Source organism: Triturus cristatus, chromosome 2_1 (assembly GCF_964204655.1).
Source record: "Triturus cristatus chromosome 2_1, aTriCri1.1, whole genome shotgun sequence".
Lineage (NCBI taxonomy): Eukaryota > Metazoa > Chordata > Amphibia > Caudata > Salamandridae > Triturus > Triturus cristatus.
In genome coordinates this window covers 874565508-874587916 of record NC_140581.1, presented here as the reverse complement: position 1 = coordinate 874587916, position 22409 = coordinate 874565508, and the positions used below count along the sequence as shown (strand labels likewise).

At 42.2% G+C, this 22409-nt stretch overlaps 1 protein-coding gene across 1 annotated transcript in view; it reads left to right on the top strand.

Moving 5' to 3' along the window:
• CEMIP2 (cell migration inducing hyaluronidase 2) overlaps positions 1–22409 on the top strand; it is a 380005-nt gene that overhangs the window by 108990 nt on the left and 248606 nt on the right. Inside the window, exons 5-6 of the mRNA XM_085633019.1 lie at positions 4859–5028; positions 21799–21987. Of these exons, the coding sequence (XP_085489145.1) occupies positions 4859–5028; positions 21799–21987 (359 nt within the window). The remainder of the gene's footprint in view (positions 1–4858; positions 5029–21798; positions 21988–22409) is intronic.

Sequence of the window (22409 nt, the reverse complement as noted above, 5' to 3'; positions counted from 1 at the left end):
CAGGTCAGAGGCTGCAGGTCCAGTCCTCTTTTGATCTTCTGTAGGTCCAGAAAGTGTTATGAAATGAGTGCTTGGAGGTACCATGTTTATGCCTGGCACTAGCTAGTAGGTGGGAATGACCACCAGCCATGCCCCCACCAATGGGGTAAAGGTTTGCTGGGCCCACCTTACCCATTCTGGGCAGTTTCAGAAGTCTTCAGCCACACTCCACTTGAGCACTGAGTGCTGGGAGTGTGTTTATGGAGTGGCCTATGTTAATCCTAGTGTTCTCCCACATCTAACACTCAAATCCAGTTTGAGGCAGTCACTGTACCCATAAAAAACCTACAGACAAAAGTCTGTCAGCATAGAAGCAGAATCCTTTAGCAACCAGACAGTGGATCCTCAAGAGATGTCTTGGCATTCTGTTCTATCCCCTTTCAGGTGTGCCCCAAGTGTTATGTGAACCCAGCAGACCTTTCAAGCAGTATTTGATACTCAAGCAGGACACTGTAGTTTAAACAGGCATTGGTAAACCCAATAGGTCTCGCCTATGCAAGAGCTATCAGCTTTGCCAATGTGTTTTAGCCATTTTGTACACCAGAGTGGCTTCTGTTCATCATGTCTAAAAGTTAGTTGCATAGAGGAGAGTGGTGTGGAGTGTCGTAGAAAGGAATGGCGAGGAGTGGAGTAGAGTGCTGTAGAGTGGAGTGGCAGAGAGTATAGTTTATTGGAATAGCATATATTGTGGAGTCGCATAGAGTGGTGTACAGTGGAGTGGTATAGAGTAGAGTGGACTGGTGTAGATTGCACTGGCGTAGGGTGTTGCATAGTATAGTGGCGTAGAGTGCAGCAGCATTGATTGCAGTTACATTGAATTTAGCGGCGTATAATGCAGCGTAGTAGAATGCAGTGGCATAGATTAGAGTGGTACATAGTGGAGTGGTACAGAGTGGATTCGTGTAGAGTGCAGTGGATTGGCGTCGAGTTGAGTGACGCAAAGGGCAGTGGTGCAGAGTAGTTGAGTGGCACAGAGTGCATTGGTTTAGAGTGGTGTAGAGTAACTTAGAATGGTGTAGAGTATAGTGCCTTAGAGTGCAGTGGCATAGAGTGGAGTTTCATAGAGTGGAGTAGTGCAGAGTAGAGCGGCGTAGAGTTCAGTGGCGGAGAGTGCAGTGTTGCAGAGTAGAGTGGCAGAGTGCAGTGGTGTAAAGTGGTATAGAGAGCACTAGCATAGAGTACAGTGATGCAGAGTATAGCTCAGTTGTGTAGAGGGCAGTTGTGTAGAGTGCAGTGGTTAAGAGTGGAGTGGCGTAGAGTGGAGTAGAGTGGTGTAGAGTAGATTGTTTCAGAGTAGACTGAAGTGGCGTGGAGTGGTGCAAGGTAGAGTGCAGTGGCATAGAGTGTAATGACATAGAGTGCAGTGGGATAGAGTGCAGTGGGGTACATTGCAGAGGTACATATTAGGTTAGAGTGGAGCACAGTGGATTGGTGTAGAGCCCTGGGGCATAGAGTTGAGTGTTACAGAGTAAAGTGCATTGGTGTAGAATGTATTGGCATAGAGTGCAGTGGAGTAGACTACCGTAGTGTAGAGTGGAGTTGTGCAGATTAGATTGGTGTGGCCTTGACTGGAGTGTTATAAAGTGCAATGGCGAATAGTGCAGTGGTGTAGAGGGGAGTGGTACCAAATGCAGTGGAGTGGAGTGGAGTAGAGTGCAGTGGTGCAGAGTGGTGTATAGTGCAGTGTTGCAGAGTGTAGTGGCATGGTGTAAAGTGGAGTAGTGCAGAGGAGAGTGGAGTGGAGTGGCGTAGAGTGAAGTGTTCATTGTGTGGTAGCACACTGCCATTGCAGACAACACATTTTCAATGAAATTTCCATTACATTTGTGCAGACATAAGCATTTACTAATAAAACTATACACTGCACAAACGAAAATGTGTGGAAACTCCATCACCTACGTTTAATGATTTGTTTTGTTCATATTAAAGTATTTGTTTCCAACATACTTCAGAAATAACAAAACATTTGCTTCATTTGTGCTCCTAATTCTGATGTATTTTGAAATGTTTACACAGTTCAATTAAGTGTTGTGTGCTTGAAAAAAACTTTCCTACTTGCCCTCAGTATCCAGCAAGATTGTCACATAAATCCTCTCACTTTGAAGTCAGTGAAAGAAAAGTAAACAAGCACTTTCTGAAGATCGCATCAACACTTGACCTCAGTCTTAAAATGCACAGCAAATGTGACGAGATAATAACAAGATTTACAAATCTGTTTACAGAAAGGGAGCATGCGGAAGGATAAGACAGTGCCTGACATTTGACCATGGTCTTTGAATGCCCAGCAAAAGTGATGAGATAAGAACAAAATTTAAAGACCCATTTACAGAAAACAAGTTTGTGGAATAATACCAGTAATTCGAACTTAGAAAACGGGAGGGACGAACTGAACCTGGGCAGCCTAAAGCACATAAAGTCAGCAAATGGAAAGCAAGTAAACGTGACTTACAAACCACAAAACCAATAGTAACCAATCGGTGGAGATCAACTTTCTGAAAGACACCAATATGTCTTTAGCAAACGCAGACAGCTGCACTTTGTGGTAGACTGTGACTTAAAAAGCACATTTAGCACATTTCACACAATTCTTTTAACCAATTACGAGGAATCCATCACTGTCACATGACCACTGCTGTAAATCAGTGCAGAACGAAGGGGCTTGTCTAGTGCCCATAACACTGTCATCACTGTGACCTACTTCCCTTGCTCCCTGGCAATTTTCTTGGGAAACTGGATGTATTGTTCCTCATCAGGAACATTTACTGTTTCAAGTTTAAAAACAGACCCAACCCTGCATATTCTATGGGGTTCAGAGGAGTCAACACTGCCCATTCAGGTCAGCCTATTATGTGCTCCAGGTAGGCATGTCATACGTATTCACGGATAATTACTGGCTGGGAGAAGATTGAGAACCAATGTATATTAGCCTCCATTAACATCCAGGTATCTTTCTAAAAGTTACTTTTCTTTACTATTTATTAAATATTCAGCTTCACCATTGAATTGGATTGTTAATAACTGTTACAAATAGTTTAATTATTTTTCTATCTGGTCCTCTTCCGTAGATACAGTCTTAGTATTTTAATCTCTACTCTTGTGTTCCATACTGGACAGCTAGGCCTGCCAATGTTAAAATAGCTTTTGGGTGCTAATCAATGTAAGGACATGTTAACATTGCATTTCTACATGTTCTACTGTTAAATACCTTGTACCTTGCCTCATGGGATATAAGACCTACATAGGGGTCTGACATTCATTTTTATAATGGAGATTTTAGAAGGGTTTATTTTGACTGGCTGAATTGCAGTTTTTACACTGCTCCAGTCAGGCTACAATGGTAGGCCTGATGCCATGTTTGCAGTTCCACTGTAGTGGATGGCACAGGAGATGCTGCAGTCAATTCGTGGCATTTAATTTCCAGGCACTGGGCAGACGTTGTATCATATATTAAGGACTTATAAGCAAGCTGAATGCGCTGGGTCAGAATATGCCAGCTCAGTCATGTTTAAAGTGGAAACATAGGTACTTTACTACTGGTTAGCAGGATTAAAGTGCACAGAGTTCTAAAGCGAGCAAAAATATAAGGTCCAGCCAAAGGCAAAGAATCCAGCATGACCTCGCAGATGAGGTGAATTTCCTGCAGATACCAGTTTACATTTTTATCTTCCAATTTTAAATTCCTTTACCAAAAGCGTTTTAAGATTTTCAATTTTGTTTTTTTATGCACAAATACTTAAGTAATCTGTTAATTTTATTGGTTCGCAGACCCCCTGATTAGACATTATGGACCCTCAGGGGTCCAATGATCGCAGTTTAAGAATCATTGGCCTGGTAAACCAGTGAAGTTCTTAGAAGCCTTGTAGCCCTTGAAACGCAATCCTTTCACAGAACCAAGTAACACCAGACTGATGTTTACACCCTGAAAAATGAATTGAAGTGTACTCAAAAACGAAACTGAACCTACCTCATTTTCTGCACCTTTACTGTTACTTCTCTATTAATTTAACCGATAATCTTAAATACCTCTCTTTTTTTTTTTAGATTAAATTGAAAAAGGAAAAGGACACAGCCACAAAGGGGCAATTGTATTTATTTATTTGACCCCAAGTGCATATCATTTTGTGACCACACAACAAGCTTCTGCTGCGGGTATTTTGGAAAAAGCACAGTAGTTAGTTTTTGGGCAGGGGTGTAGCAGTCACTAATGCAGTGTGTGTAGTAACACCATAACTCACTACACCACACTTATGAATGTGTTTTACTGCTTGGGAAAGGAGATGTGTGGGAAAATGTTGTTTTCTTGCATTAGAGCCAATTACATTCTTTGTACACCATGCTTTTTAGGAAAAAGTGTGCCATTTTGCTTATTATAGACTTTGCTGGGATTTAAATAATCCTACAATGCCCCTATGGCCATTAAACTCTTTGCTCACAATATAGTACGTGCAACGAAAATCCATCAACGCCTTAATATTTACATGCCACAGAAGGGTGCAAGGTAAAACATGTTGGAAATCTAATCTAGTCTACAATAGAAGGGACCGGTGCTGCTTTGTATAAATTACGATAACGACTTCTATGCCAGGTAAACTTGAACCATAACTGTTTTTCCCCGGACTCCTCTAGCTGCCAATTAATGTCCTACTATAATTGCTGAGCTCGTTTGGTTGTTATGGTTGACAATGTATGTTATTTTGATCAGTGTGTATCATCTGGTGAGAGCTCGTGATGTATTGTCGCATTGTGTTTATTTTAGAATTGAAATATTAATCACACTGTTAAATATGCATTCTCTTGGTATCTCTCTGACTTTCCCTAGACAGGCTTGGGCTTTTGTCGGGGTGATTGGTGGTGGAAATTCCTCCTACAGTGAATCGAGCAAAATTTATGAAAATCACAGCACTGGAGGGAAGGCGTATGCTGAGAGACAGTTTTCCACAGTGGACGGTGTGAAGTTTACAGTCATGGCTTACAGTGAATGGAATGATGGTAGGTGTACAGCCACTGTATGTGCTGCAACCTATGCCTTGCTATTGTCCTCTTCAAATCGCTATTGCTTTGTGCAGTATTTTAAAGACTTGTCACTTGCCCCTATGATTGATATCATATTGATTTGGGATTCCTGGATCGTCCTATGTTAAACCAATCTAATCACCACATTTTATTTTATAGCATTGACTAGTTTTTTCAAATTGTTGCATTCCAAGGGATGCTAAACTCTAGACCGCTTCTGTGGTAAGGTGTTGTCACCACTTTATCGATTGCAGTCACGTCGACACAATTATTAATTTGGCTATCCATAACTCTGACGTGTCGCTAGAGCCGAAATTTCTAGAACTGAAGTCTAGTAGTAAATCAGGCAGGGTGAGGTTGTGGAAGGTCGAAGCAATTGGCATGTAGTGGTTAGGTTCCACGTAGCACCCGTCCAGTTCACAACATACAACTAAAGGGAGTTTGCGTGTGCAGTATTATGGCCATAGCTCGCCACAGCACCAGTTCATGACCAAGAAAATAATTATTGTTTACATCCTTTTAAATGAGACCGTGTTTGTGTAATAAGCTTACTATGCATGTTTTGAGTGACTTGCATGCACACACTTTCTTTAGATCCTGAATAGTTTATATTCAGTAACCCGCATGTGCACAGTCGGATTTTTGTAAATACAAATTTTTTCACTCAAGCCATAATTTGTGCTGTCTTAAATGTGATAGCTGTGCAGCCAAAATAAGCATTTTAATTCTGACTCCAGCCAAGCCATTTTAGTTAACTCAAAACTATGTACATAATATGCTTACTTGAAGGGGCATTCTTCATGCATTTGTCTGTAGTTGTAGTATTCGTATTTTTTTCCTGTCCACAGCAGCATACAGCATGGGGCAATTGGTCATCCCACTTCAGCCATTGGTTAACTTTACTGTGAGTGGTGGAATTCTGTGAAAACAAAGAACACACCAAGTAGTTTCCTTTTTGCTAAAGGCTACACTGGCTATATGTGCTTTTTGAGAAAAGAAATATTTTTGCTTTTGGGAATTTGTTTTTTATATATTGGGGAGGACCTGAAGCTCCCCCCAACAATAGAGGTTTACAAAAGAAGTGACAAAACTAACAAACTTTTGGGAAAGCCAATGCTAGATTTATTGGCTTTGCCGATGTTTCTTCATAGAGAGCCCAAATTACAAACTGCTAAAAAAAAAATGGCAAAAAAGTTTGTGGCCAGTAGTATATTATCGTAAATACAAAATGTGCCTTGTTTTGAAAGATGAAAAAGCAGATAAGCACTAATTTAACTTTGTGACACCGTTGTGCAGCGTGTCATTGTCCACTTTAAGCTGTTGCAAAATGGAAATGGAAACAATGTGTAACAGTCAATTTACCTTCTTTTTGAAAACAATCTTGAGGTGCTCCAAGGGGTTATGGAAGGCTGCCAATTCAAATAAGGGAACATGCGTGATGAAATGTTTACTCTTCTAAAATTTGGTTCTTTTAATTTTTTTCTGGACCCCAAGTTTTTGGACGCTTTTGTCAGAAAAAATATATTTGTCATGAGCACTTTAAAAAGTCTAAGCACCGTGACCATGCATATCATATACTAATCACAAGTAGGCCCTTAGTATGTGGAGAAAGGTTTTCTCACAGCTCCACATCACTGCAAAGAATGGCTTGCATTCTGCATGTCTGTGCACTATGTGCACTTTAATGTGTTTGAAGTCCAGATGCTTGCATTTTGCTCGCACGTGCAGGGGCGTTTTTTAGAATCCTTCTTTTTGCTACATTCCTAATTTCTTATGGATCATGATCTGCATCGTCAAACCTGGATCCATCATATAGGTAACTGCTTTAAACAACATATTAAAAGGGCATTACAGCAGTCTCACTCTGAGGTAGTGTTTCATTTTTTGCTTTAGCAAGATGTATTTAACAGTGGTAACAAAATCCTAACTGCTATCCATTTCAAAGATTACGTTTTTAAGTATAGTTTGCTGGCACTTTCTGTTCCCCTATTATTTTCATTTTAGCTTGCGGTAACTTTGTTGGGTTGGTGTAGGTTGTTCCACAATGTAATGTGATCTCGGGCTGGTAATCTAAATCTCTGGTATAACTGCATGCATATGTTTGTGGAACTGAAAAAAGAGAAAGGGAGTTAATGGGCCGTGGTTAAAGGGTTCAGAAAAATGCTACAATATAATGGGTGTGAATTTTAAGGGGAATGTGGTCTTTTATTAGACCATTGAGGATACATAAGCGTGAGCCTTGCTGATGACGACATTGTTCTTCTGAAATGGTGTATGCATTCATACCTCAGCAAAGTGTTTGGGGTTCATTTATGGTGCCCTGACAGTTTGTTACGGTTAGCCTACCTTTCTGGTTTTATGGGCAGAAGTAATGACCCAGACTTCTAAACATACGTTTCTTAGAAATTGAAAAAAGTAAATGAAATTTAATGTATTACATATGTCGACATAACCTTAGTAGCATTTGTAGATTCTCTTTATTCACTATGTGGGTTACTGTATATGACATTAAAGAATTGGTTGTGTCCCAATCAAAGGAGAAAGTGTTTTAGGACTTAGCAATACGAGGCAAGAATAACTCCAGGTCAAAATGATTTTCTACGCCAGTGTTCGAGCTACCACCACAATTTCCCTCTCTTCACCATCTAGCACTGTGTTGCTACATCTGGAATGATGAAAATGTTAATCTGGGTCACATTTGGCATGACCGAATATCACTTATCATTATTAGTACTTACTCCAAAGCGTTTTACACATACTTAAAGAGACTGTATCGAAAGCACCAAACACTGACAAGACAGTAATGGTTTGTACAAATGCATTCTGGACAGCATAGTCCTATTTGTCCCAATGTGCCATTATCAGAGGGTGTCTTTTTCATGTCAGTCTGTCTTTTCACACAAGGATCTGAGCACCTCAGCTGCGTGGCACCTGCCTGGGAATGTTTGAAATTATATCTGAGGTGGCTGGGGAACTTTGCTATAAATGGAGAATAAGTGCCACTCCCTCCTTCCTATAGGTATGCAAAGTATTGTGCTCAACCCACTTTCCTTTACTTCTGTTAAGTGTACCCACTCCATAGAAACATTTGAAAAGACTGGCGTCAATAGTGCATTTTTGTGCACAGATGTCATCTTAAATGTAGCAGAATAATGCATTGTACACTCCTTCAAAACAAAAGCTTTGGGCCATAGTCACAAAAGCATTTTGGAGTATGTAAAGTAGTACTCCTTTAATACTTCTAAATACTATTTGTGCAGTGTGTTTTGTTCTGAAAAAAGATGGATGTCTGAATTATCATTGGTGAATCTTAAAACATTGATTAGCCAATGCCTTCAACTCCAAATTCACAAAATCAATCTATATCTGCACCTTTAGCAACAGTTTTCACATATTCAATTTCCAATACAAATGTTATTAAACATCACTCATAATTCTCTTGTCTAGGTCACCCATCATCCTCCCATTAGTCATCAACATACTAGCATTTTGGCACAATTATACTCTTTCAAATACACCCATCAAAAGCATACTTCAGCTGATCATAATCTGCATTCTCTCGCCTATCCACAAACACTGACTTTAGAAATATAAAGTTAGGCCCTCTTTCTCCTCCTCCGTCCTGTCCATACTCCATCGACCTTCAACATATGCAAAAGATTCGCTATTTCCAACGTTGTTGCAAGATATATATCTAATTACCTCTAACACAGTGGGTCCTAGCATTACCTCAATACATCACCAGACAAACCTTTTCCACAATACCATCTTCCCAGATACAAAAAGACACCTACTCACTCACAATGATCCGACTAAATCCTTAAGCTCTTGGAGTAGGACCGTGGCAGCCTAGGGAGCAATGATACAGGGAACAACTGGTTCATGAACATCTCATCTATCTCGTTACTTCTGATTCACAAGAAAAAGGACATCCACAAACCAGTTGCAACATATTCATTATGGCCACAAAGGAATATAGACAAACTAGCCAAGTTCCACACTGCTTTGCCTATAAACATACCCTACATCAACTAAATTGTATCCTGAGTGAAATGAGCTTTAACAAAAACAATATGTTTTTCCCGGTGACTGACTCAAAAGCAGAGCTGCTTTCCATCACAGAAACATGGTTAGGAGAGGACATTGAAGGAAAGAAGGAGGACCGGCAGCTACTTTCCTGGAAACCTTTACGGCCACAAAAATAAATGAATTTATAATAAAGGGCTGAAAAGCTCCTATTAGATGCAACCTTAGGCCTGTATGCAACATCCTCCTGCTATACAGACCTCCCAATAGTTGACCTTTTATTGATTCCTTCTTACATGCAATATCAGACCTGTTCATCATACACTCCAACCTATGCATTGATGGCAAACAAAAACATTTTGTTTGATAAACGCCGTATGCCTTAACTAAATGCAAACTTATCAGACTTGGTCACTCACAGCCTAATCTAGATTTCCACTGGGCTGCCTCCTAATTCAGGACTTACATTTGGCATTATATCCTAAACCTGAGACTTTATAAAAATCCATTAAAATTCTCCACTCAGCTGGATCCTTAGTCACTGCATCTCCTTATCAAATAACATCCTTTCACGACTCAACTAAATCACTCCATTTTTACAGCAACCTACAGATTTTAGAATAAGCTAAATATGGACAACTTTGAATTGCACCTAACCACAGTCAACTGGAGACAACACACTGAAGATATAAGACTGGATGACCACAGACCTTGAAAAAAAATCACTCTTAAAATATCAAAATGCACCCAAAAGGAAACCCATTGGCTGAATGAAGACCTAAACAATAAAATAGTACAAATCTGAGTACTTCAGCACATCTGGTGGAAATCAAGGAACCCCCTTGACCATATTTATCTGCACATGCACAACAGAGTATAAATCGTACATCAAATGAGCAAAGAAAACTCACTATGGAAGCAGGATCTACAACAAAAAATGCCCAGCCAACAAACTGAATTAAAATCCCAAAACTCATAAAGAAAAAAACCAACTATTTCTCACTGAAGGTTTCTGCAACAAAATGGCTAATTACCACACCACCAAGGCAGACACCTTAGTCTCCTGCCTTAGACAGTTGCTCTACCTGTCCTGGCTGGAAAAAGTGTATAAAAGATGAGTCCAAAACCATCCCTCTTTGTTCCAGTCCTCGGCAGAGTACTCTAACAGCTGCTGTGTAACCAAGGCTGGTGTTTAACTGACAGCCAGTTTTCCAGCGGTAAGGAGACATCACCTGAAACCTGCCCTTTTTTGTTGCAGAAGCTATGAGTCTGCATAAAGTGCCTGCTGATAGAGGGAGGGACTGTGCCCAGCCTTGCAGGAGGAGACACTGTTCAGGAGGAAGAGCCCAGCATTTGTTTCAGTGTGTGCGAGAAGCACCCAGAAAAGGTGATCTACAGCGAGAGAAGACAGGAGCAAACCTTGCTGTGAGGTGGGCCCCTGGTCCCTCTGAGTAGTTCATTCTGTAACTATGGCAAGATTTCAGCAAAACAGCAGTATTACTGTGTGCTGCCTGGCAGTCTGTGAGGATCCCGAAAGACTGTTGCTGCTGCTTCTGCCACTGGGAAAACCTCTGTTAAGAAACCCCCGACTGGCCCGCAGGTCCAACTACTGAAAACAACAAATCTCAGATCAGTTGGCCCGGGAGGCCACAACTGCTGCATCTCTCTGGACCTGTGTGGGTAGGCGCCACTACCGAAGATGAGTGCCGCTATGCAAGCTTACCACACCAACTTAATTCAGTGACGCCGGTTCAATCGCGAGGTCAGTGCCTCAGCACCAGGAAAGTAAAGCTGATGTAATCTCCACCTGTGCCTGATCGATGCCTTTGTCTGCAATATATAAGGGACGTAGTCATTAGGCGTCACCAGTAACCTAATACCGGAAGTTCAATAGTTAAATTTACTTATTTTAGGAATTTAATGTATCCCTCTTTAGACATTGGGGTTTTGGAAGAAAAATAGATAGCTCACTATAGTAACATATTCTTAAAGAACAAACCTTTGAGAACTAACTCAGAACCCCTATGACACTTGAGTATCAACCAGGTGCAATTTACATTTTTACAATGATGAAATTAATTTGCCACTAAATAAAAGTTGAGCAGGTAAAGTTGCTGGTCCTGGTGGGGTACCCATAGATTTGTTTAAAGATAATTCTACATTATGGGCCCTGCTAATTACTAACGTCCTGATAGCATCCGGTAAGGGAGTTTTCCCCTCAATCTGGACTGACTCAACAATTGTCCCTATTTTCAGTCCTGCTCAATCTCCCTTTTGGACTGCTCTGGTAAAGATTTGGGAAGCGTACCCTAGGAGAAACTGGATACATGGCCTGAGGATTAACTTTTTATTTCAGACTTGCAGTTTGGCTTTAGAAAGTGTCTGGGCACTTTGGAACAGTGTTTAAATTTAGAGCGGCAAATACCTCAAGGCCAAGAAGGGCTTTTTCTTCCTGGGCTTCATGGAACTTAGCAGTGTGTTCACTTGCGCCGGTCATACCAAATTATGGCACGTTATGAGCTCAGTGGGAGCTGACCACAAATTATTAATCTTTGAATTAACTAAATCAGAACTCTATGGCTAGGTCCTGTTATGGCCCAGGGGAGAATGCACACAATCTTTTCAGGTGAAGAGGGGCATACGAGAGTGGTGTGTCTTGGCCTCCTTCTTGTTCACACTCAATATAAATGGTCTTGAACTACCAAGGATAGGTCATGGGGTATTCGAGTTAACATTGGATAGTTAATATGGGTAATACAGGCGAGAAAGTAGATAGTGTCATGACAAAACATTTGAGAGGATATGTCAAGGTGGCTTTTATGCAGGATCGTAAGAAGGATCCACGGTCATTTTATCCAGCAAGGTGTTGTACGTGGGAACATCTTAGGTGGTTGGTTTACCTGCAGATGGTTATGAGCGTAGCTCTTTTACAGGTAGTGTAATATTTGATCCCATGCATCTTGACTTTGTACACAGTGTCTTTGTAATGTCCTAGGGGGTAATAAGCACTATACAAATACTATAATACAATATACCTTTTTCAACACGAAATGATAGGAAGTGTTTGAAGCTCGCTCCTTAATTTTCATATCGATTCTTAGTTGCCTTACTTGGTTTTATCCTTTTCTTTTCTCTGCTGTATGTGGACAGATAAAGCAACTTAGCATTTGCAACACCGAGGTGAAAATATTTTTAGGACATATGGATAATTGTTGCTGGTAGTTTTCCATTTCTGTCCCCTATATCCTTCTAAAAATCTCTTCAGGATTTAACCTTGTCTGTTTAGGCATTGAAGAAGTCTGGAAAACTAAGGACGGGCCATGGCTGTGTGTCTCTATAATACCATGCCAAATATCCAATAAGGAACCCATCTAATTTATTTTTCAGAATATAAATGGATAAACTTCAGACTCCAATAATGCGTCTTTTAACATAAGAGCACACAATAATGCATTGGTTTTCTTTGGAAATATAAAATTTAATTTGACTATATAAATCACTGTATATGAAAAAAATAATTTACTGTACACAATGTGCATGTGTGGTATATTTAATTAAAGACACATATAGGGCCTTAGGCAGTTTACAGCACCAAGCACTGCTCATGCCTTCACTTTTTTGATTTTGAACCTCCACTATTTTATGTCTGTATCCAGGTGCCAGAATATCACACAGAATGAAAGGCAGCCTATGGCTTTCTTGCAGCAGTCTGTATTTACATATGCTGTCCAGGCAGGAGATCACAGAGCACTGGCTACTTACAACTGCTTTACCTCCCAGCGAGTCAGCTCTTCGAAGCACATATGGACTCGTTTCCCACTTCAATGGCAATCCCTTTGATGGAACAGTTTTCAGCGCCTGCGGTTAGCAAAACACATGCCCAGAGCAGGGCCAGACAAGGCCATAAGCAGCTGAGAACTGCCTTATTGTACTATGTGGGGCACATGGACAAAACACTAGTACTAATCTTTTTCTAATTTTCCAGGTTGCTGCTTCAAAATATCTCATGGCCCCTTGGGCCTTTGGCTAGTGAAAATCCTGCCCATTGGGTCCCCTTTATGGGCAGGCTTTCACCAACGCATCTGGGAATTGCTTCAGTTTGCTACCCGATTCACAAGGACAAAACACTAGTGAAATCTCCTGTCTTACAATTCCAAATTACTTTTAAATATCTCGCAAGCCAGAAGAACTTAAATTGCACCTCCACAGTTATTCGGGGTTTGATAAAACCTAATCTTGTTGTTGATCCCACATTCTTTTCCAGATGTTAGTAAATTACCATAAGTAGACTATACCAGCAAACTTGTTTAACAGGTTTCCTAAACCTTGGTTCTCATGCCCTTTGCATCTTTAGTAATTTATAGTGGCACGTTAACACAATGGAGCACTGATCTCATTTGTGGCTAGGAGGTCAGTGGGATTTTTTGCGAATAGTTTTGCATTAACGTAGGTAATTATTTGAGTTATTGCATAGTGATTGAGAGCCCTTAGGAGGTTAAAGGTGCAATGGATGTAACAACGGCAGACTCATTACATGATGGTACACTTGACCGGATGGTGAATGGGAAAGTCTATGCAGGTGAAAGTGCTGACTTGTAAAAAGTCCACATTGAACATCAAAGGGTGCTTGAGCCCCAAGTAACTGGGCCAAGTGGGAATTTAAACTGTTTCTCACTCTTCGAAGGCCACCAAACCTCAAGGAGGGAGTAGAGCGTTGCAGAGAGTGGCGCTATGTATGTGAATTGTTCTCTCTCCTGTATCGTTTCTGTTTATCCAGGGGCGATGCCTGGAGTGCTCAGGGAGACTAAACCTCTGTATGTGATCACCTGCTATTTCTGGAAACCCTTGGAGAGCTAAGCCAGGAAGTCTTTGTTGGCAAAACTTGAGGTTCTCAAGTGGGACCTTTTCTGCTTATTAGGATCCAGTACAATGACTTCAAGGCTCTAGCGTTGTGGACTGCGATTCGTGTTTTATAGCTTCTCATTCCTCAGTGTAAATGTGAGACCAAAGGACAAGTAGTTATTCCCTTAATAATCAAAACCTGTTTTCTTGTAAGTATGATAGTTCAGGGTACATAGTTCTGCCTTCAAGTCATGCTCAAAAAGATAAGGAAAACAAAAATAGTGAAGGAAAATGTAATTAAATAGGGACGTCAAGCTCTTGAACTTCTCATCTGTAGGGCTAGGGAGGCTGACCTCGAACCTGTGGAACAGGGTTCAAGTCTCGGCAATGACGCTGAACATCCAGTGATTCTGTGCAAATCACTTAATCTCCCCGTGCCTAACAAAAAAAAAAATTAATTTGTCCTCCTGTAATACAACTGGTGCTATGTAAAGCGCTCAGATACTAGATTCGGATCAAGTTTGCGCTATATAAAACTCTGCAAAATAAATAAAAATCTCGTTTTTTAGTTGCCTTAGGTTCCGGTTTCCTTCCATCTTTGCATTGTTTTTTTTTCTTTTGTTGGGTTGGTTCAATGGACATAGCCAGGTTGGGCATTGTATTTGTGCATGTCATTATGCTATATAGCTGAGAGCAAGTTGTTAATCACTGTAAAAAGCCACTTTGTCATGAATGAGATGGTGATCTTTTCCATTGTAAATATATCCCAAGGGACATGATTCTCTCTGTTGAATGTTGAGCCATCAGTGCATATATGTCAGTCCCTTCACCCCAGCACAAGCAACACCGGGCCAATCATAACAACAGGTTGCAGAGTATGCTGTTAATGACACTGATTTCCACTTTTAAGAATTCTGATGCTTACAAGTTCACCAATTTATGTGCATAAAATATCCTCCCACCTTTACAACATCTCTGGCAATTTGCTCATGCTTTTGGATAGTATAATACCAGATTGACTGGCTTGTAATAACACATAGATTAGTTTGTATGGTGTTAAATGTAATCTCATTGCGGCCCATGGTCTTTCCGTTTCTTATCGGAGAAGTTAAAATTACTAGCCCATCTACTAATGAATGGCTCATTCCTTGCAGTGCTTCAGGTTTGTTTTTCACTTCATTCACCCCTTCTTGTAACCCTTTAGCCCATGGCATTGGCATTTTTGCTCCTGTTGTCCAATTTTGTGGTTAGTTCCTGATGTAGGGAAGGCATGCTGTAGGTTAAATCCTCTTGCAGTTAAAGAATTTGCTAAGCTTTCATGTTGTGAAAGCAGTGTCCATACTCTGTCTGTGAGATGGGACTATGGAAAAGGTTTCGCTCCTTAACTTGGCCAACACAAAGTTCAACTTTCGAGAGCTTTTGGAGAGAGTCTGTGTGGTTGCATGTCGTTTTTCATGGCATGGTGAATAGCCTCATTGGAGACACACAGACTAGACACTTAGTACCATTTGGAATGCCAATAACTAGAAACTTGTAGAATTTGGGATTTTCATCCGAATCTATACATCCCAGATTACCTTAGATTTGCCTGATTGTTAGCATGCTCATGCTGTTTGAGAGACGAGCCTTGTTGAGCCCTTGACTTTGTGCCTTATGCTGCTCCTTCACTTGCATAAAAACTTTAGTTGGCATGATTTTCTTCCTGCTCTCAGGTGTTCATTCACCTTACATCCCAGCATTTTTTCCCCCAATCTGCCATCTACCTAAGGTTGAGAATATTCCCTCCTTTGTCCCCACTTGTTGTTTAAGCAGTCAAAACTTACTCCATTTGCCCTTGTTCTCAGCTGCCACTTATAGCTAGTCATGGTGCGCCGCTTCTAGGGCTTTACTCATCAGCAGTTAGCGGATCAAAAGGGCGCATAGACTGAAGTCACATAAAGCTTGTGCATCCATTCCATTTTCTTCTTACTTACCCTAACACATGGGCATCCACAACATACTCTAATCTGTCAGCAGTAACAAGGGTTCTAGCCTGGGAAACTCAATCTCTGTTGTGATGCCACTGCTGACAGTCTCCATTTTGGTACATGATGAGCCATTTTGTTTGCAGTGGAATATAATGATGACTTAGTTCCCGCTGCAATGAGATGTATGCTTATGGCATGGATCACGTATTTTGCTCAATAGAGGCATTGACACCGGTGCATAGGCAGGGGCTGAGAATAGAGTTAGGATGTTGGTTTTACTGCTCGGGCACAGAAGAATTACATCCTTCTGCTACCTCGCATATTTCATGTCTTACAAATGGCTTTCTAACATTAATAAGAACTCTACGGAGTTGCATGATTTTATATCGCACAGGGACACAATTACATGCATTATCAAAGGGACTGCTAGTTTTTTGACAAGGCTGCTGAGATAGGTGGGAAATGGGATGGCCATGCTGGAGGTTGAGAAGGCAGTTGTGCATCACGGCCTCGTGGCTTTTTATATGGTTTGCACTGATTAAGCTGTGTTTTGGCCTGAAGTGCCTGAGTGACATCTGCGTTCTTTATAAATATGTGTTGTGCGAGTAGTTAGCATGGGGTTGGTTACGCTCTGGGACATTTGGTGTTTTCAGAGCACCAGTCAAGGGAGCCCTTCGTCACCCATGCTATTTGCCCTTTACCTGCATCAATCTGTGTGTGATCTTAATAAATCTTGATTTTGTGCTGATTGGTCTCATTGGCAGTGAGCGGAGGATTGATGCATATATGAATGATATCGGCATCTTCACTTCTGATTCTTCTTTGGCCATTGGCTCTGTTAGGTTGGAAGCTCTGCCTTTTAGTTGCATCTCTGGTACCTCTTAAATCGGGTGATCTGTTTGTTGCACCTGCAGTTTATTTTGGGGTTATAATTTCATAGGATTGAAACAATATTTCAAGTTACAAGTCTGTTTTACTAAGGCACAGCGTGATCTGCTCCTTGTAGGGTTGATGGGTGATGCTGCATTATTAAAATTATGCTTCCTCCAGCATTGTTTTTCCAAGCAATTCTACTAAATAGCCCACAAAGCTCATTTTCGGAAAATTGGCTTTGCCATGTGTAGATTTGTTCTGGGGGTTACAATAAAAAAAATTTGGTGCTTTCACTGAGATGAGAAAGATGGCCTCCACTCAATCATAAATAACATTACTGGGCATAATTTTGGGGGGCACCGTGGCTCAACTCATTGGCACTTCTGATATTGACTGGTCCCTTTGAAATTTCTGTTCTGATTTTAGGCGTAATCAAGGTCTGCCCTACTTTTTTTTTTTTGTTTGGTTTTTTTTTTAACCTTCTTGTTGTAAATTAGAACATTGACTCCAGTTGGAGGATGCCATTTAGACACTTTAATATACTTGCTATATGCCATCATGGGAAAATCCTCTCCCTGCAATTTCTAGTAATTCTGGCTGCTCATTGTGGCGTTGATCACCACTTACCAGTCAACGCCAGCTCTTTAACAACAAAACACTGCTCTCTTTTGCTGGACATTTGGAAACGTGTGAAATTCCTCTGACACGGCCTTCAGTTTCTCCAGATTTATTGCTTTTTTATGTACTTAGTCAGAGGGTCTTAAATTGAATTCTATTTCACCATTCTGCATTTAATTGTTTCATTTTCACGATCTGGTCTGATTAGAATCTTTATTTTCCTAATTAAATTGAATGGCCACTTAGTACATGTGAAAGGGAATTGTGAGTGGGGATTAGGGAGATAGTATCCCATATGGTAAAGGCCTGATTAATTCAGCAAATCTTAAATTGCAACATTACAAAATAATTCAAAATGTATGTTATACTCCAGGGAGTTAAATCAAATAATGTGTCTGCAGGACTCTCAGCGCAGGGCAGATAATGACGATTTGGTCCATATGTTTACTCACTATAGTGAGATGCATTTGTATTGGAGCGGTATTGTTAAAGAGATCTCAAAATGTATTGCGGTCCCTCTGCAACCAAGGGCTGGATTAATTTTGTTGGGTTATTCGTCTGAGAACATAACAGCAGAGTGTTTTGCTGCTATTATCACTGCTAGACATAGCTTAGTTAAATGCTGGCTGAATTAGAAATCCCCACAGGTCCGATGTTGATGGAAAAACTACTTGGGCTTTTGCAGGATGGGGTTGTCTACTATTAAAGGTGTTATTTAAAATGGTCAATTGCTCCGTGTATTGGTGTACAGTTTAATGATGGCTTGGCCGAGGGTTTCAGCTCAAGTTCCTGCTGCGGGTTAGCTCCGTCTACTAATTGTTGTTTGTGCTGCTGTTTGTGTAAACGGTCTTGGTACCGCTTTTGGTAGACTTTTCTTTATTGTAAGTGTGTACTACTTTTTCAAATTAAAGAAATTTTTTTTTGTTCTAAAACAATCTAATAGGTCACAGTTATTTGGTCAACTGAAAATGTCCTTCATTAACTTAGACTCTTGAGAAAAGATGAGGAAAGGTATGGTAGTACTTCTGTTTCAAATCACACAACCGCTCCCAAGCCAAACAGAAGTGAATCTGTCAAATGTTTGTAATGGTTTCTTTGAGGGTATGTCAGTCATCCCGTAGAATGTTCTATTCTGAAGATAGCAACCCCATATATTGCAGTTTAGTTGGTTCTACATATTTGTTTTAAATGTGATGTTTCTTATCCAAATGGTATTTAATAGGACAGTTCCCTCATCTTAGAGGAAAGTTAGCTACATCATACTGCCTTGTGAGATCTAAGGCTTATGTCCAATAATACAGGCCTCGTCGTATCTTTGAGTTAAGAGAGTTGGAAAAAGAGAAACAGCCTATATTCTTTACTTTTGCCAAAGGTTCGTTGTGGTATAATTTATAATTAAACAAATACAAAGTTGCGTACAAGAGCAAGAAATTCAGCATTCAACATTTCACATCCTGCCTTACCCTTAAATACACTGATCCCTGAAGTAAAAGCTCAGCTGAAAACTATTTCAATAAATGGTCAGATGGTCTCTGAGGGACCTTGGAATGAGCAATGTCTAGCATCTAATTATGTAGATGACTGATGAATCCGTGAGATTGAGCAAAGCACCCCAGATGGCATCACGTATAGTCTGCAGCACATTATTGCTCCCAGTGCTATTAGTCGTAGAAAGGACCGAAGAAAAATTCTACCAGTCAAGCGATAGTAGGAGTTCCTTTCCAGGGTTTCCTGAGTTGAAGGCACAACAGCATGTTCTACCTTTTTAATCAAAATCACATGTTGTCACACTCAATCAATCAATCAATCATAGGCATTTATAAAGCGCACTACTCACCCGGAGGGTCTCAAGGCGCTAGGGGGGGGGGGGGTCCGCTACTGCTCGAACAACCAGGTCTTGAGCTTCTTCCTGAAGGAGAGGTGGTCTTGGGTCAGGCGTAGGTCGGTGGGGAGGGCGTTCCAAGTCTTGGCGGCCAGGTGGTAGAAGGATCTTCCTCCTGTTGTCGCTCTGTGGATGCGGGGGACGGCTGCGAGGGCGTGACTGGTCGAGCGGAGGTGGCGTTTGGGAGCGTAGAAGTTGAGGCGGCTGTTGAGGTAGGTCGGGCCTTGGTTGTGTAGGGCTATGTGTGCGTGGGTGAGGAGCCGGAAGGTGATTCTTTTGTTGATCGGGAGCCAGTGCAGGTCTCTCAGGTGTCTGGAGATGTGAGTTCGTCTGGGGACGTCGAGGATGAGTCTCGCCGAGGCGTTCTGGATCCGCTGGAGTCTCTTCTGGAGCTTGGCGGTGGTACCGGCGTAGAGGGCGTTGCCGTAGTCCAGTCGACTGGTGACGAGGGCCTGGGTGACCGTTTTCCTGGTCTCGGTGGGGATCCACCGGAAGATCTTACGTAGCATGCGCAGGATGTTGAAACAGGACGAGGAGAAGGCGTTGACTTGTCTGGTCATGGAGAGGGAGGAGTCCAGGATGAAGCCCAGGTTGCGCACGTGGTCTGTCGGTTTGGGTGCGTTGCCCAGGGCGGGGGGCCACCAGGAGTCGTCCCAGGCGGAGGGTGAGGAGCCCAGGATGAGGACTTCCGTCTTGTCTGTGTTCAGTTTCAGGCGGCTGGTCGTCATCCACTCGGCCACGTTTTTCATCCCTTCGTGTAGGTTGGCTCTGGCGGTGGCGGGGTCGTTGGTCAGGGAGAGGATCAGCTGGGTGTCATCGGCGTAGGAGATGATGTTCAGGTTGTGTTGGCGTGCGATGGCCGCAAGGGGGCTCATGTAGACATTGAAGAGGGTGGGGCTGAGCGAGGAGCCCTGAGGGACGCCGCAGATGACTTCCGTGGCTTCTGATCTGAACGGGGGCAGGCGGACTCTCTGTGTCCTTCCGGTGAGGAAGGAGATGATCCATTCCAGTGCCTTCTCCTCGATCCCGACGTTGCTGAGGCGCTGCACTAGGGTGCGCTGGCAGACAGTGTCGAAAGCCGCGGAGAGGTCCAGGAGGATGAGGGCCGCTGTTTCTCCGTTGTCCAGCAGGGTTCGGATGTCGTCGGTGGCGGCGATGAGGGCGGTCTCGGTGCTGTGGTTGGCCCGGAAGCCTGACTGGGAAGGGTCGAGGGAACCAGTCGTCTCGAGGAAGGCTGCCAGTTGCTTGTTGATGGTCTTCTCGATGACTTTGGCTGGAAACGGGAGGAGCGAGATGGGGCGGTAGTTCTTGAGTTCGGTGGGGTCCGCCGTTGGTTTCTTTAGTAGAGCGCTGAGTTTGGCGTGCTTCCAGCTCTCAGGGAAGGTGGTGGTGTCGTGGGAGGTGTTGATGATGTCCCGCAGGTGGGGTGCGATGACAGCGTCGGCCTTGTTGAAGATGTGGTGAGGGCAGGGGTCGGTTGGGGATCCGGAGTGGATGGAGTTCATCGTGCTGATGGTGTCTTCGAGGTTGATCGGTGTCCAGGCGTTGAGGGTGGTGGGGGGGGGCGTTGGTTTGGTCGTGGGGAGCGTTGGTTGTGTTCTGAAGCTGTTGTGTATGTCAGCGATCTTGTTGTGGAAGTAGGAGGCGAGGGAGTTGCAGAGGTCTTGCGATGGGGTGATGTAGTTGGTTCCGGCGTTGGGGTTGGAGAGCTCTCTGACGATGTTGAAGAGTTCCTTGCTGTTGTGTGCGTTGTTGTCCAGCCGGTCCTTGAATGCTGTTTTCTTGGTGGCGTGGATCAGTTGATGGTGCATTCGGGTGGCGAGCTTGAGGGTAGTCATGTTGTCCGGCGTTGGGTCTCTTCTCCAGGCTTTCTCGAGGGCTCGGCAGTTCTTCTTGGAGCTCTTGAGTTCGTCGGTGAACCACGGGGCCTTCTTGCTTCCGGGTCTGCTGGGTGGGGTCCTCAGAGGGGCGAGCTCGTCTGCGCAGGTGGAGATCCATTTCCACTGCTCCTGATCCAGAACCGTTCTTTCTTAAGTCCGCTTTAGTCACTCAAAAATCTGGCTGGCTATATTGTACAGAATTAGCTTATATGCTATGGCTATAACATTAATTACATGTTTGTCGTTTTAGTTTGAGAAGCACTGCACTGTAAGTTGTGTGTTTCAGTATGTTGAAGGTGGAGCATCTGTCTCGCGTTATTGCAAGTCTATTCGAGGGGGTAATGTAATCACCAGACTAGCAAAAGTATAAACTGGAGGCATATGTTACATCTGTACAAGTATAAAAATTAAAAAATGCGAAAAGTTCATAAAAAGAGATTTTGTATGTGACATATATATTCATTGTATGTTTAAAGTGATTAAAGTGAACCTTGCAATTGTTGACCGAATGCTTTAAAATTCTAACTAGCTAAATGTTAAACAAATATGTTTTCAAATTAACCTATAAATTGACTTCTTTTTGTGCAATTGATTCTGTCGAGGGATCCAGTGCAATTTCTTCTGTGGGGAAAACAACAGTTTTTTTGTTGTCATTTAGGTGTTCCGATATCTGCCTTCCAGTTGGAGGCGACAGACGGAGTTGTGTTGGATATGTTGGCCGATGTGAGCAGCTGGAAACCTGGTGACCAAATTGTTGTTGCGAGCACAGACTATTCCATGTACCAAGCAGAGGAATTCACTGTCCTTCCTTGTCCGGCATGTACCAAACATCAGGTCAGAGTCCAAGGTAGGATGCAGTAACTTTCATAATATAAAGTAGAAATGAAATAGTTGGTCTACCAGCAGAGGGACTGACTTAACTTCACCTCAAAGCATGAGGGAAGTGCATAGTGTCAATGTTTTCAAGTGCTTCAAAGGTTATAGATAGGACTTCACGAAGTGGGCTAAATGTTAGAAAATCTATGTTAGCAAAGTGTAAATGCAAACCCTGAATATTGTTTTTTTTTTAAATATCTCATTAAACAGAAGAGAAAATGACTGTGAAATGTCTGTTGTGTAAAAGGGTCAAGTAGATGCCACAAGTAGCACAAAAGTCCATCTTTGGTGAAAAAGCAAATGCACTATGGCCCTTCTTCAAGAGGATTTTGATGCTTGTATACAAGTATGGCATGCAAACTGGTGTGGTCTGAGATCCACAGTTCTGTAAAT